Raw genomic sequence first — 17,809 nt, forward strand, 5'->3', positions numbered from 1 at the left:
CAGCCATGGAGAAAGCCCTGTAACAACTGCCAGGCACCTTAGCCCCACAGCAGGCCATGGGTCTGCTCCCCCAAAGTAGCCCCCCAGGAAATGCCCAAGCCTGGTGCCTGGGGGTTGAGGCCAGCCTTGCCGACACTTGGGCACAAGAGATATGTGACCCATCTCCCGGGGCATCCCGACAGCGTGCGCTTGGCCCAGGCCCCATGAGAACAAGGCCCTCACCTGTTAAGTGCTTCATACTCAACCTACTTTCAGTGCTGGCTGCTGGCTGGCCTGCAAGACCCCTGACAACCCCACCCCCCATCCCCGACACCCATAACTCCCAACCCTGGGCAGCTGCCACCAGGCCCACTGAAAATTTGGTGGTGGGAGGACCTATGTCCTAGCTGAGTTTCTGTCACCCACCCCCTCCTGATCCAATGTGAGAGAGATCCCACCCCTTTGTGTGCAATGCACGTTGTCCGAGGTTGGGGGGGGCACCTTTGAACCCTGTTCCACACCCGGGCGTGCCATCATTAAACTGACCTAACCCCCGGTGTAGACGTGGCTGGGGGAGCGGCAGAATTCTTCCGTCAACCTGGCGACCGCCTCTGCTGGGTGGATTAACTACAGAGCTGGAAAAACTCTTCCACCAGCGTAGGGTATGTCTACACTACGGCCACTGCACTGCAGCTCCATGGCTGTGCCATGGTAGCCCTCTGCGGTGCAAACTAGTCAGTAGACCGCATTACGCAGGAAATGCAGGGCTGTTATCTAACCCCTGCGCCGGGTTCCACCTCCGCAATTATAGGGCAGAGAAGAAATGGGAAAGGTCCAGAAAAGGGCCACGAATGAAACTAGGACCAGGCACATAGGGGTCGGTCTGTGCAGGGGGAGAGAAGAGATGGGCTACGGGGTTTGAAAAGGAGGAGAGAGGTGAGCAGACCCTGATGCAGAGAAGGCTGGTCAGGCTGCCTGCCCCAGCAGGTATGAGCAACAAATGTAACGTGGTAGAGAAAATGCCCTAAGCGGAGTATGATTCACCTGTGGAACTTGCTGGTGCAGGAGATGGGGCAGATAGCACCAACAGTCACCCCTTGGATTTGTCTACAGTGAAACCAGCTGGAGTGGAAATTCCAGGGGCCCTCGGTCCACCTGGAGCTCAGGTTCTGAGCTGATCCCAGCTGGGAGCAGGAGAAATGTGCCCTAGGATTGAAGAACCAAGCAAGTTGCCTGCCTTCCTCTGCAGCAGCCATTATCAGCCGTTGCTGGAGCGAGGTCGGGGGCTGGATGGGCCATCACCAGCCTGCTCTGCTGGGGATGCTGAGCCGAGAGCCTAGCTGAGCACACCTCCCCGGGCTCTGACCAGCTCACCAGGAAGGCGCCAGTTCCCGACAGGTTCGGGGCAGCTCCTCTCAGCTAACCCAGGGCAGACTCTCTGCCTGTCCTGGAGCCTGGTGAGCGTCTCAGCCAGATTTGTCTGGGAGATGCCCATGGCAGGGTGGGGTGGCAGCGCCCCCTCCCACGGCTGACCCCAGGGAAGGACCCTGAAGCAAGGCAGAGCTGGGAGCATGAAATGGTGCCACTGCCTTGCATAGCCAGAGTCCAGGGGAGACAGGGCCCGAGTGGGCGATGGCTTGAAGTCCGAGTGACAAAGCAAGAGGAAAAGCACACAAAGCAGCAACGACCAGGGGCCGCGTCCCCCTGGCCCAGCTCCCCAAGTTTGCAGAGCAATTCCGCAATGGCCTGTAATTAGTGGTGAGTTCTGAGCCCCCCCGGCTAATCCCCAAGGAGAGACCTGGCTCCCAGGAAAGGCAACGGAGCTCTGACCTAGGAGGACACCCGCCTTTCTCAACTCAGCGCCATCTGCCCTTCAGAAACACCCTGCACTGCACGGCTGGTGGCCCCGGGCCAAGGCTCAGCCCGGGGCCGAGCCAGCTGAGGGAGACTGCGCCACGCTGCACAATGCGGGGCATGTGGGACCCCGCCCCAGCCAGCAGCACCCACTGTCCTGCTCCAAGCGACCTGCCGGGCTCCCTGGGGTCCCCCCGCCCACTGGGGAATGGTGGGGTTCAGGGGAGATGCCCTGCTGGTGCTGGGGCGCAGGCTGTCATGGGGTGCTGCTGGCCTCGGGAGCTGGGGAAGAGCCACTGTAAGCCCTGGGTGGGGGGTACCGCAGGCCCTGATGCAGCGGCGCTGGGGACTGGGGACCCGGCTGCCCTGCGGACCCAGCAAAGCGGCCCCCAGTGCCTTGCTGTGCAGGGAAGCTGCTGACTCAGGGGCTGAGCACGCCAGGGGCTCGGCCCAGCACTGTCTGCTCCACTGAGCACTGGCACAAGTCCTCACTGCTGCTTCCGTCAGCAGGACTGAGCATGGCCCGGGTGCCCCTTGGACCCAGGGTCGCCATCCTGCTCTCTGCTCGGGGGACCAGGCCCCAGCTGCCTGTGCCACTGCCCGCCGGCACTGGTCATGGCCTGCCAGGGACTCGGTGCCAGGGACACGTCCTCCCCACCCAGCCCGAGCCCCAGCCCCTTGGGGCTCGGGCTGGGGCTTGGGGAACCCTCTCCCTAGATTCCCCACCCACAGCAGGGACTCCTTCTTGGGGGCTGATGCTTATTCTGTAGCCCTATATATACCAGGGGCCTGGGTGACCCATGGCAGCTCTGCCCCTGGGCACCCCTTGTGCCCACGGTGGAATCCCGCCTTGGTGCTGCCCCAGGCCCACAAGCCCCACCCAAGCTCCTGACTCAGGAAGAGGTTGGGGCACCCCAGAGTTCGCACCACCACAGGCAGGGGCCTCTCCGCCTAGTGCTGCCCCCTAGGGGTGACTCTAGACAAGGCCCTGGAGCCAGCTGTGCCCCAGTCCTGTTCAATGGCCGCTCGCTCTCTGTCTCTCTCTCTCTCTGGCCCGTGGAGGAACTGGCCCAAACCCCAGCCCCGGCTCTGCTCTGACCTGGCTCAGGTGCCTCCCTCAGCGCCTGTGAGCAGGACACAGTGGGGAGCTAGTTACCCATTAGCGGGAGGTGGCTGCGCTCTGGCAGCCAGCCCGGCCTCGTGATGGACCCCGGCAGACCAGTGAAGCAGGCCACACTGTGGGGGTAGGGGGGGCATCTGGCAAGGCACAGCTGGGACCCTGCAGCCTGCATTCTCCGGCATGCCAACCTGAGGGATCCCAAAGCACTTCATGGACTGCAGGCTAAGTCCTGCCCTGGGTTATGCCACTGGGTCCACAGAGACCTCTCCACCCAGCACTGACATGCAGCCACCTCTGAGGTGGAGCACAGCAGCTGCCTGACAGCATCCAGCTATGCTCCAGCAGAGTTTAGCAGAGGCCATGAAGGGGGAAACACAGATCCAATCAACAGAAGAGAATTTGGGGAGGGGGAAAGCAATTCCCAGAGTTGGCATGTGCCCGGGACGCCCTGAGCATTATGAAAAGGGCATGAGGAATCTTCCTTGCCCATGGGGGTCAGGTCTTCAGCTTCACCTCTCCCAATTCAGGGAACATTTGGCTGCTGGAATGAGTGGCTGGGCTCCGGGGAAATACCCCCCCCCATATACCATGGGACCCCTGCTAGCCACATGGTCTCCCACATCCAGATGGGGGGAGGATATGGGCAAAGACAGCCAATATCTCCTTCTTCTCCTACATCATCGCCCTTCTCCTGATCCACAGTGGGGTAAGGTTTGCTCCTCCCCCACTGGCCACACTGTCCCCCCTCTTTCCTCAGGACTCTGCATCTCTATCCTCTGACACCTGCCGGACTGGCTGTGTCCTGCCCCACAACTCCATGCCCTTCCTTTAGAGCACAGCCACTGGCATCCTCTATGTATTATCTGACAGGCTGGAAATCTGCCCCCCCCCCGTGTCTATGCACTGGGCTCGGCTACCCCCTGCAGCCATGGGGTCTGCAATCTCTGCATTGGGGAGCAGCTGTCCCCTTGTGCTGGGTGCCCAAGGTCCCAGCCAGCGCTGCATGGTACCAGAAGACACAGCAAATGGGGGTTTGGCTCTGGAAGCACTTTAGTAAAGGCTCCTACACAATGTACGGGGGGGCGTGACCACCCCCTTGCAGCACATGGGGTGAGGTCTCGGCCTGAAGCAATCCAGTCCCATGTGCTCGCACCCCACGGTGGCCCCCTCCTTCATCCATAGCTGTGGGGGCTGTTGGGGTTCATGGGCGACGAGTCCTGGCGGCCCGACTGGCCCATCAGCTGCCAGAGGCGATGCCCGAGGTTCTGTACCTGGCAGGTACCCAGGACGCAGCCCACGCGCATCAGGTGGGCGTGGTGGCGGCGTGGGGCCGCGTGGCGCTTGGCACGCCAGGGGCCAGTCAGTGAGTGTCGCACTCTGCCTTTGGGGCTGGCCAGGGGCTGCAGCTGGGTGGCTGGGGTCCCCCCGGGCTGCTCCCAGTCCAGCTGAGCTCTCGCAGTGCCAACCCGGAGCAGCTCCACCGTCCTCCTCTTCAGGGGCTGATTCCCCAGTGGCGTGGCGGGTCTCCTGTCCGGGGGCTCCCTGCACCGGAAAAGCACAAAGGTCAGGATGACGGCCTGGCTCCGCCTACCAATATCCCCTCAGGTGTGCAAGAGGGTCGGAGGGAGGCTGGTGCACGGACCCTGGGAGTGGGCATGGCTGGGTGGAGCTGGGGCCTGTGTCCTGCGCCACCCCAGTGCTGCCCGTGCCATGTGCGACAGTGACCGTGCAAAGGAACAGTCATGGCGGGGTGGAGGGGAGGGGGCACTTGTGGCTCTGCGGGCACGGCGTGTGTTTGAGCATGACTGTGGGCTGGGGCTGCGCTAAGCCCCCTCACTAACACCTCAAGCCCAGGGGGAGGGAGAAACCAAGGGCCTGATTCTGATCTCATGCCACTGTTGCTTCATGGACCTTCGTGGCATCACTCCCGGTTTGCATTGGTGGAAGTCTGGGCACTGCTGCAAGGAAGCTCACAGTGCTGAAGTCAGACCCAAGCATGGGGTGGGGAGGGGAGTCTCTCCCAGCTCACCAAGCCCCATGGATCAAGTCCCAGAGCACAGAGCTGCTTTTCGGGTGGATTGGGTCGATGGCTGCAGCGTGGAAGCTGAGGGCCGTGTGTGCGCTGTGGGGGCACCCTAGCCCCCAGAACGGTCTCCAGGGCCCTGGGATCACGGTCCTGGGCAGCACAAACCAGCTTTTGCCATGGCCCCAGCCCTTCAGGGACCACTCCAGCCAGGCTTTTCCCCTGCTCTAAGTGCAGTCACTGCTGCAGCGACCACCTCACGTCCCCCGAGAGCGGCCTGCTCTGTAATCAGCCAAGCTGGGCTACCTTTCCCAGGCAGGGGTCCCAGTGACCCTGACCCGGGCATCCTTCCAGAGGGGCCTCCTCCCGCCCAGCAGAGAGGCAAGGCAGGCAGGGCTAGACAGAGGCAGCTTTGGGGGTGTCGGTCCACAGTTGATGGCCTGTCCCCCAGAGGTCTGGGGAACAGCCACACACAGAGTCCCCGGCTCCGGCCCCCCTCTCCCTGGAGCTCCTGGCGACTTCAGTGCTCAGCCTCCGTGTAAAACAGGCCAGTCTGTCTGGCAGTATTGGCCTGAAGAAGCTCTAAGGGACAATCCCTGGGAACCGCCTCTTCCCCACCTCCCAGGCCTGCTGCAAGGCTGTGAATGTTTGTGCAGGGCTCTGAAGCCGGAGCAGTATCACTGGGCGAGCTGGATCCCTGCTGGTGATAACCGCCTACGAACACAGCAAGGGCCGAGAGGCCGAGGCTGGGAGCCTGAGAGTGGAGCCATAGCATGGAGTTCCTAGGCTGAGTGTCAGGGGCCGATCCCCTGATCCGGAAACCCTGTTGCTTGGTGCAGTTTGGATCAGACTGGACCAAACCCTGGAGACTTGACCGGAGGGGCCGTGGCTGGGACCTCCCTGGCTTCTCTCATTCTCAGCTGGGCCCAGTGGCATGTCCCATGTCCCAAGGGCTCTGCCGGTCTCGCAGTGGCTCTCGGAGGCAGGGCCAGCGACCCATCCCCTGCCCAGCCGCACTGAGAGATGTTCGGCCTTTGCCCAGCCGCAGATGCCGCCCACATACTCTCTCCCTCAGCAGAACCTGACTGAGGTCTGGCAGTGACACAACAAGCCCTTTGAGATAGATCCCGCAGCGAGCAGCGGCTGATGGAACCAGCCCCCAGCTTTCCAAGGAGCAGATGAGCCAGCCTGGCCTACAGCTCTCCACAGCCTACGGGGGGACTTCCTTCAGGGGGCTGGGAGGGGATGGAGGTGGGATTCCAGGCAAAAGGGAGAGAAATCTGCTACATGGAGAAAATGCATGCTGTGAAATTATAGAGAAAACTGCTGGGGCACTGCTGCAAGGAAGCTCACAGCACCAGCAACAGGCACAGAACTAGCAGGGCACTGCTGCAGGGAAGCTCGCAGCACCAGGACCTGAACTAGCAGGGCACTGCTGCAGGGAAGCTCCCAGCACCGGGACCTGAACTAGCAGGGCACTGCTGCAGGGAAGCTCCCAGTGCCGGGACCAGAACTAGCAGGGCACTGCTGCAGGGAAGCTCCTCGCACCGGGACCAGAACTAGCAGGGCACTGCTGCAGGGAAGCTCCCAGCGCCAGGACCAGAACTAGGCACTGCTGCCGGGCAGGCTGGAAGGACAGCAGCTGAAAGGAGGAGGAGGGGAGCGGAGGGAGGGAAGGAATCCAGAGCAGGGCGGGGGGCAGGGAATCCCTATAGCAGCAGGCACGTGAGGCCGAGGCGGAGGAGCAGCTACCTGCTGTGGCACACGTACTCTCTGGAGTCACTTAGGGCCGGCAGGGAGGTGCACGCGCTGCATCAAAGGCCCTTATCCCACAGACATGCCAGTTCTGGCTCCTCCAAACAAGCCAAGCCTGAGCCTCGCCTCTGAAGCGTCACGATTCCAGCAGGCGGTTGGGAGCCGCAGGGAAAGGGTGCCCGTTCGCTGCCTCTCCAAACGCCGGCCCACAGCTGGCGACTCATGCATGCTGCCGGCCTCTGCCAGGGCCGCCCTGCCACGTACCTGCCTGCCAGGCCCCCGCTCCTCTGGGAGCCACATGCTACGTGCCACACGCAGCATGGAGCTGCGCAGCGCTAGCTGGGCTTGTCCCAACCTTTACCTCTGGGAAAACTCTCCCTGGTGTCCGCCTCTCCCGGGCTCCGGGCCTCCCGAAAACCACAGGCCACAACATGGGGCCCTCCGGCTTCCCCTACGCACATGGAGCTCCTGAGTGCTCCCCGAGCTCCCGCAAACCTTACTCCCCCCCAACGCCCCTAAAACCCAACCCCTCAGCCCAGCTCGCCAGCCACAGGCTGGGCAGCCTGCCCCATGGGGGAGAGTGTTCCAAAGCGGGGGGCTCTCCTGCCAGCAGCTCCCTCCTGTATGTCCCAGGGGACCCTGGTGCCCACAGCTGCAGCAGGAGCTGGCTCTTAGGTAGGTAGGATTGCTGTATTGGGCCAAACCAGCCTTGAGCCTTCTGGGAAGGGTCTGGGGATCTCCGGTGCCCACCGAGCTCAGGTCCTCGCCCCTGGCACTGGCTTAGCTTGGGGAAGCGAAGTGTGCGGGCGTGAGCGTGCAGACCCAGGGACTCGGGGGAAGAGCCCACCCCAAAGCCCCGATGACAGGACAGAGGGACTGGAGATGGGCTCAGGGAAGCGCACGTCAAACAGGGGAGATTGTGGCAGAGCAGCAAACAGAGCCTGGCTCAGCTGCCCCCCAGGCCAGGGCCTTAACCACAAGGCCAGGCTGTCTGGCTCTGGAACCTTAGTGACACCTGGGCTAGGCCCTGCTCTGCTGCCCCCTGCTCCCCCCCACAACCAGCGTTTCATGGTTACGTCCCCAGAGGAACCTCCCAGTGGGTGCTGACTCAGGGGGTGTGCCAATAGTTCTGCCTTTTCCACAATGGGGTAGGATTTCACATGCGTCCACTCCTACACGCACACACCACGTGCACCCTCTCATGCACCTATGCCTGTGTGCACACACCCATGTGCACCTGTCCCTGCATGCACACACCCACGTGCATCCATGCCTGTGTGCAGACACCCACGTGCACCTGTCCCTGCATGCACACACCCACGTGTACCCATGCCTGCATACACACATTCACGTGCACCAACACCTACATGCACCCACCCACATGCATCCATCCCAGCATACACACAACCACGTGCACCCACAGCTACCTGCACACACCACATACACCCTCTCGTGCACTCAAGCCTGCATACACACACCCACGTGCACCCATCCCTGTATGCACACACACCACATACACCCTCTCGTGCACCCACACCTGCATGCACACACCCACCTGTACACGTCCCTTCATGCACACAACCACGTGCACCCTCTGAGGCCCCAACCAATCATGCCTGCACACACAGTCCCTCGTGCCAACCTGCATGTGTCCACCAGTCCACCCACATACACCCGCACCTGCAGTCACATCCCCACACTCCAACCTGCCCAGGCCTCACCTGTCCATCCCCACCACAGCACCTCCCTGTGTGCCGACACACCCCATAGCACGTGCACACAGCTTGCCTGTGCACACCCAGCCCCTCCCATATATGCCTGCACAGCTCCAACTCCTCAGTCCGGACGTTGGTGCCTCGCCCGACTGCGGCGCTCTATGGGTCTGGGGAGAAGCATTTTGAAAGGGTGGAGGTGCTGACTCGCACAGCCCTCCGGGGGCCATCACATGGGTCAGGTCGGGGCCGTGCACGCAGCATGGACAGACCCACCCGGAAGAGACCTCCGCCCAGGAGCTGCAGTGTGAGCCCCCTGCCACTGCCGGAGCCCAGAGGGCCCTTTGGCTGAAGGTAAGAGGGTCACTCCCAAGGCAGAGGCTGTGATATGAGGGGGGGCGGGCAGGGAAGCAGAGGCCTGGCTATGGAAAGCCAGTCGCGGGATGCTCAGACACAAGCCAGGCTGACAGTGTCCAGACGAGAGTGTCAGACAGGCCTTCCCTATTAGGCTTCCCCCAGAAACGGCCCCCGGGGGGCAAGGAACAACCAGAGAAATTCCTACAGCCCCTGAGACAGAAACCCTCGTCCTGGGCCGGATCCTCAGCCTTGGTCTTCGGCTTCTCCCGAATGCTGCCTGCGGTTTAGGCGGCGGTGCCTGGTGCCCCATCGATGCATGGACAACTCGGGGCACTGAACCGTGTCCCCAGCCCACAGGCTCTGTCTGGCACCGCGCCCCTTGCTGCGGAGCACTGTGGCCACTTATGCCACTGGGTGATTAATATAAACATTAAAAACGCCCTTCGCTGGATTTCCATACAATTCGTACTGACTGTGGAGTTCCCCTTCCATCCCTGGGCTGGCTTCTCTTCCGCCCGCCCGCCCCATCTCCACTCCTCACTCTCCTGGCCCTTCCTGAATGTCTAGCCTGGAGGATTAGCTCGATTAGACTCAAGGGCAAGAGAGCCAGCACTGCGTGAGGCTGTGAGTCTCTTTCCTCTTGCTCTGAGGTGCACGCCAGCCGCGTCAGCAGCCAGAGCTAGGTTAGGGAAAGCAGGTTTATTGCTGCCTGTAATTGCTGATGGTTTAGCATGTTGCATACATACAGCACCCTAAACCTCCGCGGGACACTCACTGCAACCAGAAATGTCGCAACCAGGCAGGGCCCAGACTGCTGGCCCAGACCACTAGAGAAAGGACTTGTACTGCAAGAGCACCCAGAGTGGGCACTGCCCACAGGCAATCTGAGAACTTGTGTTGCCTGGTGCGTGTGTGTAGGCTACAGCGGTCCTGGATCATGGCACACACAGGAGCGGTAGCTGCCAGTCCGCCTGTGACCTGAAAGTCCACACCTGCCTTTTTGGCCCTGGGGTTACAGGACAGTTAGGAACGTCCATCCCCCCTTGCAGCCCCGCACTGCTCCTATGCTGGGCTGTGGGCAGCAGGGCCACACTGTGGGAGGAGTCAGTGCCACACTTGCAGGAGAAGCTGGCGGGCGGAGGACACTGTGCCACAGCCTGGCGCTCCCTGCCTGTGCGGGATGCAGAGCGTGGTCTGCTCCACTGGAGCAGAGCAGGGCAGCGTTTCACAGTCATGCTCCAAACATTCCCACTATGTCCAGGGCCGCCTCCTCCTTGAGAAACTTCCCTTGGCCACAGCCCCTTGTCCTGTTCCTCCTGGCGCAGTGCCACAGACTACTTCTGTCCTAGCACCTCCTGTGCTCACACGAGGCAGCGTCACACCCCTGTGGGTCACCTGCCCCACACCCCCCATGCAGGACACGGCTCAGCCTTCGCCCCCAACAGGAGCTCTGTCCCGTCCCAACAGAAACAGCCGCTCATACTGAGCCAACTGAAGATGAATCAAGCCAAGGAGCCCAGCCAAGGACTCACCGCACCAGGGCCCCTCTGCACTGCAGCCCCTCACCCTCCCCCCAGCCCCGCTAGCCATTATGATCCTAGTACAGGGGTGCAGCCGCAGAGGAACGGGGCGGGGTTCACAAGCGGAGGGAGCAATAGTGCATTGCTGGGAACACGTGTGCACGCTCATGTGAACACAGGGGCTGGGGCTGTGGCAGTCACTCGGCCTCGGGCAGGTGAGAAGGCAGCAGCTGCATCCTGCATGCACTGGGGTCCGGAGGGCCAGGACAAGGGCGGACAATCTGGAGGGAGGGTTTTTAGGTGGGGGAAGCAGAGGGAGCTCGGGCAGGCACCAGCAGCAAAAGGGTGGGGGGGTATCAATATACTGCATCCCAGGGGACGGATCACGCGATAATTGCCCTGATCTTTTCCTCTGACGTGCCTGGTGCCGGCCACTGTCCGAGACAGGTTCCGGGGCTCGATGGACCATTGGTCTGGCCCAGTATAGCCCCTCTTATGCACACACCCGCTACAATGCACTCCCAGCAACCACACCACCTTGTGGCCAGTCACACGAATGCACGCTGAATGTTCCCCCTGCATCCCAGAGAGGAGACAACCCCGTCTCTCCTGCCCCAAAGTGGGAGGCTGCTTTTCAGCGATAGCCCAAAGGAGAGCCATGGTGGCCCCTCCCCCCATGAGAGACCAGTTAAACCTCTGGCTACAAAGCCTCGGTGGAGCAGAGCAGAGCAGAGCAGAGAGTCTGGGTGCGAAGCTACGGGCCGGGGACCGCTCGCCTGCTGAGCTGATCGGGACAGGCTCACACAGCTCAGGGAGCTGCCCAGAGCACGGATCCTGGTTTGAATCCCAGTCCACTCTTCTGCCAGAAGGCAGATCTGGCAAGTGACCCCAGCACAGACAGGCCCCAGCCCCCCGACACACCAGGCTGAGCTGCTGTCCTCTGTGAGCAGCACACCCAGAATCTCCTGGGGGCTGGCACACACCATCTGTTCGCCAAGCTCACCATCACTAGCAGCTTCTGTTCATAAAGTGCTCTGAGATCTACTGCTGAAAAGCCCAGTCTGGGGGCTAGCTCTTCTTATGTGAGACGTTCCCAGCTCGTTCATAAACATTCATTCCTTATTTGACCTCTCAGCACCTGGGGGAGTTGACTAAGTACCTTTGTCCTATTTCATGCCTGGGAAAACTGCAGGATGGAGGCATAACAACTCAGCTCAGGCCACACAGCAAGGGAGTGGCAGAGTCTGGAAAAGAACCCAGGACACCCAGTTACAGGATCTAACCACTAGACCATTCTCCCTCCCTAGCTGCTCAGCAGGGCTGGGCAGACACAGGGAACCTGGCAGTCCCCATTAAGCGCTGTTGCACCCAGCCAGGTGATGAGAACTGCCCACCTTGTCTCTAATATCTTGGGACTCCCACAGCTACAACCACACTGCCGTGGTGTAATGACAGCCTGCATCCATGACAGGCACACGCCAGTCCCCTCCAGCAAGCCCCCCCCAGCACATTCCCTCCCCCTCCCCCCCCCCGCAGCGGAGCCGCATGACAAGGCCACAGTGTCTCTGAGACTCCCCGGCCAGGAGGCCATGTAGCCAACCTGCTGCAAACACAAAGGCCCTTCTGTTCCAGGGAAGGGGAGTCCCTCCTCGCCCCATCCCATGCACCAGCATGCAGGGCAATCAGGACGCGCTGGCTGCAGGTTGCAGAGCACGTCCTGGGCTAGCCTAGAACAACACTGAAGCCTGGTCATGGTGGATTTGCTAAGCTAGCCAGGGCTCTGCTCTGAACGCGATGCGCCACCCAGGCCATGCCCAGGCCTTACAAAGGGAGATCTCCAAGGAGCCAGCCAAAAGACGAGAGAGAGGGACCCAGAATGTGCCTGATGACATTGGTGGGCATCTTTGTAATGTCTCCTTGGCTTCTCAGTAACACCGAGGGACCTATGGAAAGGCCCCACTTGCTACACAGCCCCCAGCTTCAGTGTGACAGCGGGTGAGAGGGAGAGAAGGGCCTTGTGGCCCCACCTCTACTGCCCCTCTCTCCTCTCCCACTCCTCCCCAACACAGGCTTAGCTAATCTAGTGTCAGAGCCAAAAGAGAAGGATTTGAACCTCCCCTGATTAAATCCAGGCCAGGCAGGGGACCAGGCAGGGATACCAGGGCCATCACAGGGGCCATCACTTTCCCTGACAAGAAAGCACCAATTTGGGGGGCCCAGCTTGGGAGCCCTGGCCCAGATTTTCATACCCACAGGTCCAAGGGGAGACAGAGTCCCATGGCAGCCAAGGGAGCACAGGCCCTCTGGGGATCAGGCCCAAGGGGCAACCTGCCTCAGTGGCCATTAGCCCTGCTCAGCCTCTCTCGCCCGGGGAGGCTCCGACAGACCCCTGATCTGCAGGGCCTCTGCATCTGGAGCCTGGACCCTTGTAGCAGGTGGTGGTGGGACCAGGGGGGGCGATGTCAGGAGTGGCCGGGGGACCAGGAGACGGGCCCCAGCGGTCGGTGCTCACCTGTGTTTAGGCAGCAGCAGGGTGCGCCCCACGGGCAGGGGCAGGGAGCCCGGCAGCTGCAGCAGACACAGCGTCAGGCTGATGCAACCCAGCGCAACCCGAGGCAGAGATTTCATGCCGGGCCGGACTGGGAGATCCTGGTAGCGGGCGGGGAACCCCGGGTGCCCGGGGACTGCAGGTGAAGCGGCTCCGGGGGCTGGAAAAGGAGAGCGAGAAGCACTCAGCGCGCTGCACAGAGGGGCCCCGGGGAACGGAGGGAGCCACCCCGGCTTACGGAGCTGTTGGCGCAAATATACGAGGAGAGCGAGTCCCATGGGGGTTCGCTGGATTCCCCTTGTCCCGGGCAGCCGGCTCCCTACAGCCAGACCCTGGAGAGCGCCCGGATCCCGGAAACCTCCCTTCGCTCGACGGGCTCCCGCCCCTGGAGCGCTCCGGCCTCCCCGCGCCCCTCGGTGCTCCCCGCACCCCCTGTCCCTGGAGCGCTCCGGCCTCCCCGCGCCCCCCTGTCCCTGGAGCGCTCCGGCCTCCCCGCGCCCCCCTGTCCCTGGAGCGCTCCGGCCTCCCCGCGCCCCCCTGTCCCTGGAGCGCTCCGGCCTCCCCGCGCCCCCCTGTCCCTGGAGCGCTCCGGGCTCCCCGTGCCCCCTACCCCTGGAGCGCTCCGGCCTCCCCGCGCCCCCCTGTCCCTGGAGCGCTCCGGGCTCCCCGCGCCCCCCCGACCCTGGAGCGCTCCGGGCTCCCCGTGCCCCCTACCCCTGGAGCGCTCCGGCCTCCCCGCGCCCCCCTGTCCCTGGAGCGCTCCGGCCTCCCCGTGCCCCCTACCCCTGGAGCGCTCCGGCCTCCCCGCGCCCCCCTGTCCCTGGAGCGCTCCGGCCTCCCCGCGCCCCCCTGTCCCTGGAGCGCTCCGGGCTCCCCGTGCCCCCTACCCCTGGAGCGCTCCGGCCTCCCCGGCCCCCCTGTCCCTGGAGCGCTCCGGACTCCCCGCGTCCCCTACCCCTGGAGCGCTCTGAGATCCCCGCGCCCCTCCGGGCTCCCCGCGTCCCCTACCCCTGGAGCGCTCCGAGATCCCCGCCCCCCCCCTCCAACCCCTGGAGTGCTCTGAGATCCTGTTTCCCTGGAGCACTCCGGGCTCCTCTTTCCCTAACTCAGCGGAGACACCGGGCTGCTGGGAAGTTTCTGATGCCCCCGGGATCCCAGTTCTGGAGCCCCGGTGGGTCCAGTCCCTGATTCTCCGTCAGCTGCCGGAGATCCAAAGCCTCTCCCCTTTCCAGTCCTTATGTCCCTGCCCGGGGCAGGTTTGGGAGCCCGGGGCGGGCGGTTCTGTACCTGAGTTCTGGGTCGCGGCTCTGGAGTTCTGGTCCCGGGTTCTGCAACGTGCCTGGGTCTGGCGCCCGAGGCGGGGTCAGTTCTGTGCCCGGTGAGCTGCCAGCGTCCACCTGCGTCCTCAGTCTGTGCGTGGTCTCGGTTCGGTTTCACCCTGGATTCTACCTGGTACCTGCTTGGTCCTGTCCCTGATTTCCTGTCCGGACCCGGTTCCGGGAGGGCCGGTGTTCCGCCCCTAGGCTTTGTCCTGGGTCTCCTTCGGGAGGGATTCGGATTTGCCCCAGTATTCGGTGTCCGGTTGGTCCTGTCCCGGGTGTGGTTCCGATCTGCGCCGGCTTTCTCGTCTGGGTCCCGGTAAGGTTCTGCGCCTGGATCCTGGCCTGAACCGCCGCGGGCGGGTGCTGAGGGATGGGGGACCCCTGTCCCGCTGGGCTCAATCTGGCTCGGTCTGTCGGAGTCTGTGTCTCTCGGCCAGGATCCCAGGTTAAATATTCCCTTGGCGTCCTGTTAGCCGGGAGGAGCTGGGCTGGGCTTCCCGTCCCAGCCCAGCCTCTGCGCCGGGGGAGGGAGGGCAGCCCGGCCGGGCCCGGCCCCTGCCTGGAATTCCGGCTGCGGCCCGGCCCCGGCCCAGAACACCTGCCCCGAACCCGCCACAGACCTGCACTGCAAAGCCCAACCCCACCCCGCCCCACACAGCCCGGCTGCTCCCCACAGCGAGAGCAGCCCAGAGACCCCCGCCTTCCTCTGACAGCTCGCCCTCAGGGACACTGGGGGGGTACATGGAGAGGGAGAGAGAGAGAGAGATGGGGTGGATGGAGATAGATAGATAGATAGATGGGGTGGATGGAGTGGATGGGGATAGATAGATAGATAGATAGATAGATAGATAGATAGATAGATAGATAGATAGATAGATAGATAGATAGATAGATGGGGTGGATGGGGATAGATAGATAGATAGATAGATGGGGTGTTTCAGGATAGATAGATAGATAGATAGATAGATAGATAGATAGATAGATAGATAGATAGATGGGGTGGATGGGGATAGATAGATAGATAGATAGATGGGGTGTTTCAGGATAGATAGATAGATAGATAGATAGATAGATAGATAGATAGATAGATAGATAGATAGATAGATAGATAGAGGGGGTGGATGGGGATAGATAGATAGATAGATAGATAGATAGATAGATAGATAGATAGATGGGGCTTGGAGAGAGAGAGAAATTCCTCTCTTCCACACTCTTCCTCTTCCTCCTCCATTCTCATCCCCTTCTCTCATCTTACTCGCCTGCCTGCTTTGCAGTACGCCTACAGCCCAGCTGAGGGCAGCTCAACCCTGGGACTCTTGCCTTTGGCCTTCCTCCCTGGCTCCTGTTCTTCCTGCCCTCCCCCCAAATATCTGATCCTAGCTCATCCTCCTCACTGCACGCACTCCTCGTCCTTCACCCCAGAAGTACACCGACTCCTCTCCTGCCTGCCTCGGCCTGCCTGCCCTCCTCAGACAGTGCCAAAAGGGATCTCGCTCCCAGGGAGCCCATGATAACAGAGATGGAAGGGCTGGCTAATGTCACACGCAGCCACAACTTTCAATGCTCTGTTTTGCCAGTTTTTTAAAAGCTAAATCCAGGTGGCTGGGCTGGCATGGGGGAGAGAGCTTAGTTTGCTGAGCCATTCACCCATAGGTCACCTGTCCTTGTTCAGGCCTAGGTCTGTTATGGTGGGGAGCTGTTCCCCTCTGGGTGGCTGAAGTACTGTGTCTTAAAATGAGGGATGAACTAATTTTCCCCCGGCTTGGTACGCTCAGCAGAGATGCCACTGATTGAACAGGCCCTGGAGACTGAGCTCCCGGCCCTTCCAGTCGGGGTTGACACAATTGTCGGAGGGCAGGGTGGCGGTGTTTGTGCAGCTGGCATAGGTGTACCAGCTGTGGGTATAAACAGACCAGTGCATCCCAGAACTTTGTACCAGGGTTAATTTAGTTTAACGTTTTTAAACATCAGCGTTTCAGAGTAGCAGCCGTGTTAGTCTGTATTCGCAAAAAGAAAAGGAGTACTTGTGGCACCTTAGAGACTAACAAAACATCAGCGTGTGGCCTTTGAGAACAATTGAAAACCTAAATCCCATGAAGATCAGATCAGGACAAAAGTTCACCCTCACCAAGTTGTCCTTTTAGTTTCATAGTGAGGCTGTCAATAAAATTAGGTTAACAGAGGTTCAATTCATGCAAATATTGTTCCTATTTACATATATTAAAAGACCCCCTCCCTTCCCTGGGGGCTGAGAACTCCAGCTACCAACTAGCACACACAACACAGTGTGATCCATTCATTGCTCTACAGTGTCCTTCTCACCCAGGGTCACAAAACACTTCAGAGAGAGATAGGAAGAGAGTGGGACCCATAAACTAAAGAGAAAAGGAAAGGACAGATGCTGGGAGCACTCCAGATAGAATGAGAACTGATCCAAAATGTCACCTAGAACCCAACCCTGCCCAAGCAGGAAGCACCAGACCTTGCGGGGGTAAGGCTGCTCTCCGTTTGCAAACTCTGAGCTGTAGCTCACGAAAGCTTATGCTCTAATAAATTTGTTAGTCTCTAAGGTGCCACAAGTCCTCCTTTTCTTTTTGCGAATACAGACTAACACGGCTGCTACTCTGAAACCTGTCTAGTGGTCAGGAAAACGTTCAGACTTTGGGGACCTTCTCCAAGCCCAGCAGATCACTGGGACCTTTGTGAGGATCTCTATCGCTAGGCAACAGGTAGAGTGACTCTGTGGTTTGCAGCAGGAAGGAAGAGCGTTCTCCCAAGAAGGGGACGCTCCAGAGTCCGAGCAGCTCTCAGCCCAGGAGATGCAAGAACAGGCCAGGGCTGGAGGAGTGGGGGGAGGTTGCTGGGTAGAGCAGGTGTGATGAGTGAAAACAGAACTGCATTCAGATACAGCTGGGAAGCTGGTGCACGGAAGATTGGACGGGAGTGGGGAATGATTCGGAAGCAGCAGTGCTGACTTTGTACTAGGACCCACCCGGATACAGTACCCACCGGGAGCAGATCTGAGACCCCAGAGTGCCAGCACTACTCTGTCAGCCTCGACCCCAACACAGCAACCAGAGCTGTGGTGGTCAGTCTCTGGGTGCAGCCACCCTCCCTCTGCCACCTTCACTATGGTGCCTCCGTGTGGGCTGAGACCTGCTCCCTGTCTTGAGCCTCACGCACTGGGGGCTGCCTGTTTGTGCACCAGGGCCATCTCTAACAAGGAGGTTATTGAGGGGAAAGAGCCCACAGGGAAGAGGGCAGGCAGCCCAGATAGCGCGGGGGGGGGGGGAGGGACATGGAGGAAACCCTCCGACCTAGGACAGATTGGAGGGTGGGGGAAGTGGAGTGCTGCCCAACTTCCCTCTGAGCTGGTGAGAGATGCAGCTAGCAGCAGGGGAGCCTGAGAAGGACAATGGCCCAGGGGTGGAGATCGGCAGCCCCCAAAGAGGTAGGGTAGGGTTGGGGGACAGAGCAGTGGGGCTGGCCCAGAGAGGAAAATGAAGTTCTGATTTAAGGAGGGAGACGGCAGATGCTGTAGACATGGGAATCTGAGAGGTGCCCCGAGGCCATTTCTCCCTGGGAAAGGGGTACCTGAACCCCCTCCTCAGAGATGCCC

The 17,809-nt window shown here is 61.1% G+C and overlaps 1 protein-coding gene across 1 annotated transcript; it reads right to left on the bottom strand.

Moving 5' to 3' along the window:
• Positions 1–334: 334 nt before the first annotated feature.
• ADM2 (adrenomedullin 2) lies at positions 335–14,649 on the bottom strand. Its single transcript, XM_038419033.2, has 3 exons — positions 14,156–14,649; positions 12,833–13,028; positions 335–4,495 (listed from the first exon to the last, which is right to left on the bottom strand). Exons 2-3 carry the CDS (start codon positions 12,946–12,948, stop codon positions 4,126–4,128), a joined length of 486 nt encoding a protein of 161 aa, XP_038274961.1. The 5' UTR covers positions 12,949–13,028; positions 14,156–14,649; the 3' UTR covers positions 335–4,125.
• Positions 14,650–17,809: the final 3,160 nt, after the last annotated feature.

This window comes from Dermochelys coriacea, chromosome 1 (assembly GCF_009764565.3).
Source record: "Dermochelys coriacea isolate rDerCor1 chromosome 1, rDerCor1.pri.v4, whole genome shotgun sequence".
Lineage (NCBI taxonomy): Eukaryota > Metazoa > Chordata > Testudines > Dermochelyidae > Dermochelys > Dermochelys coriacea.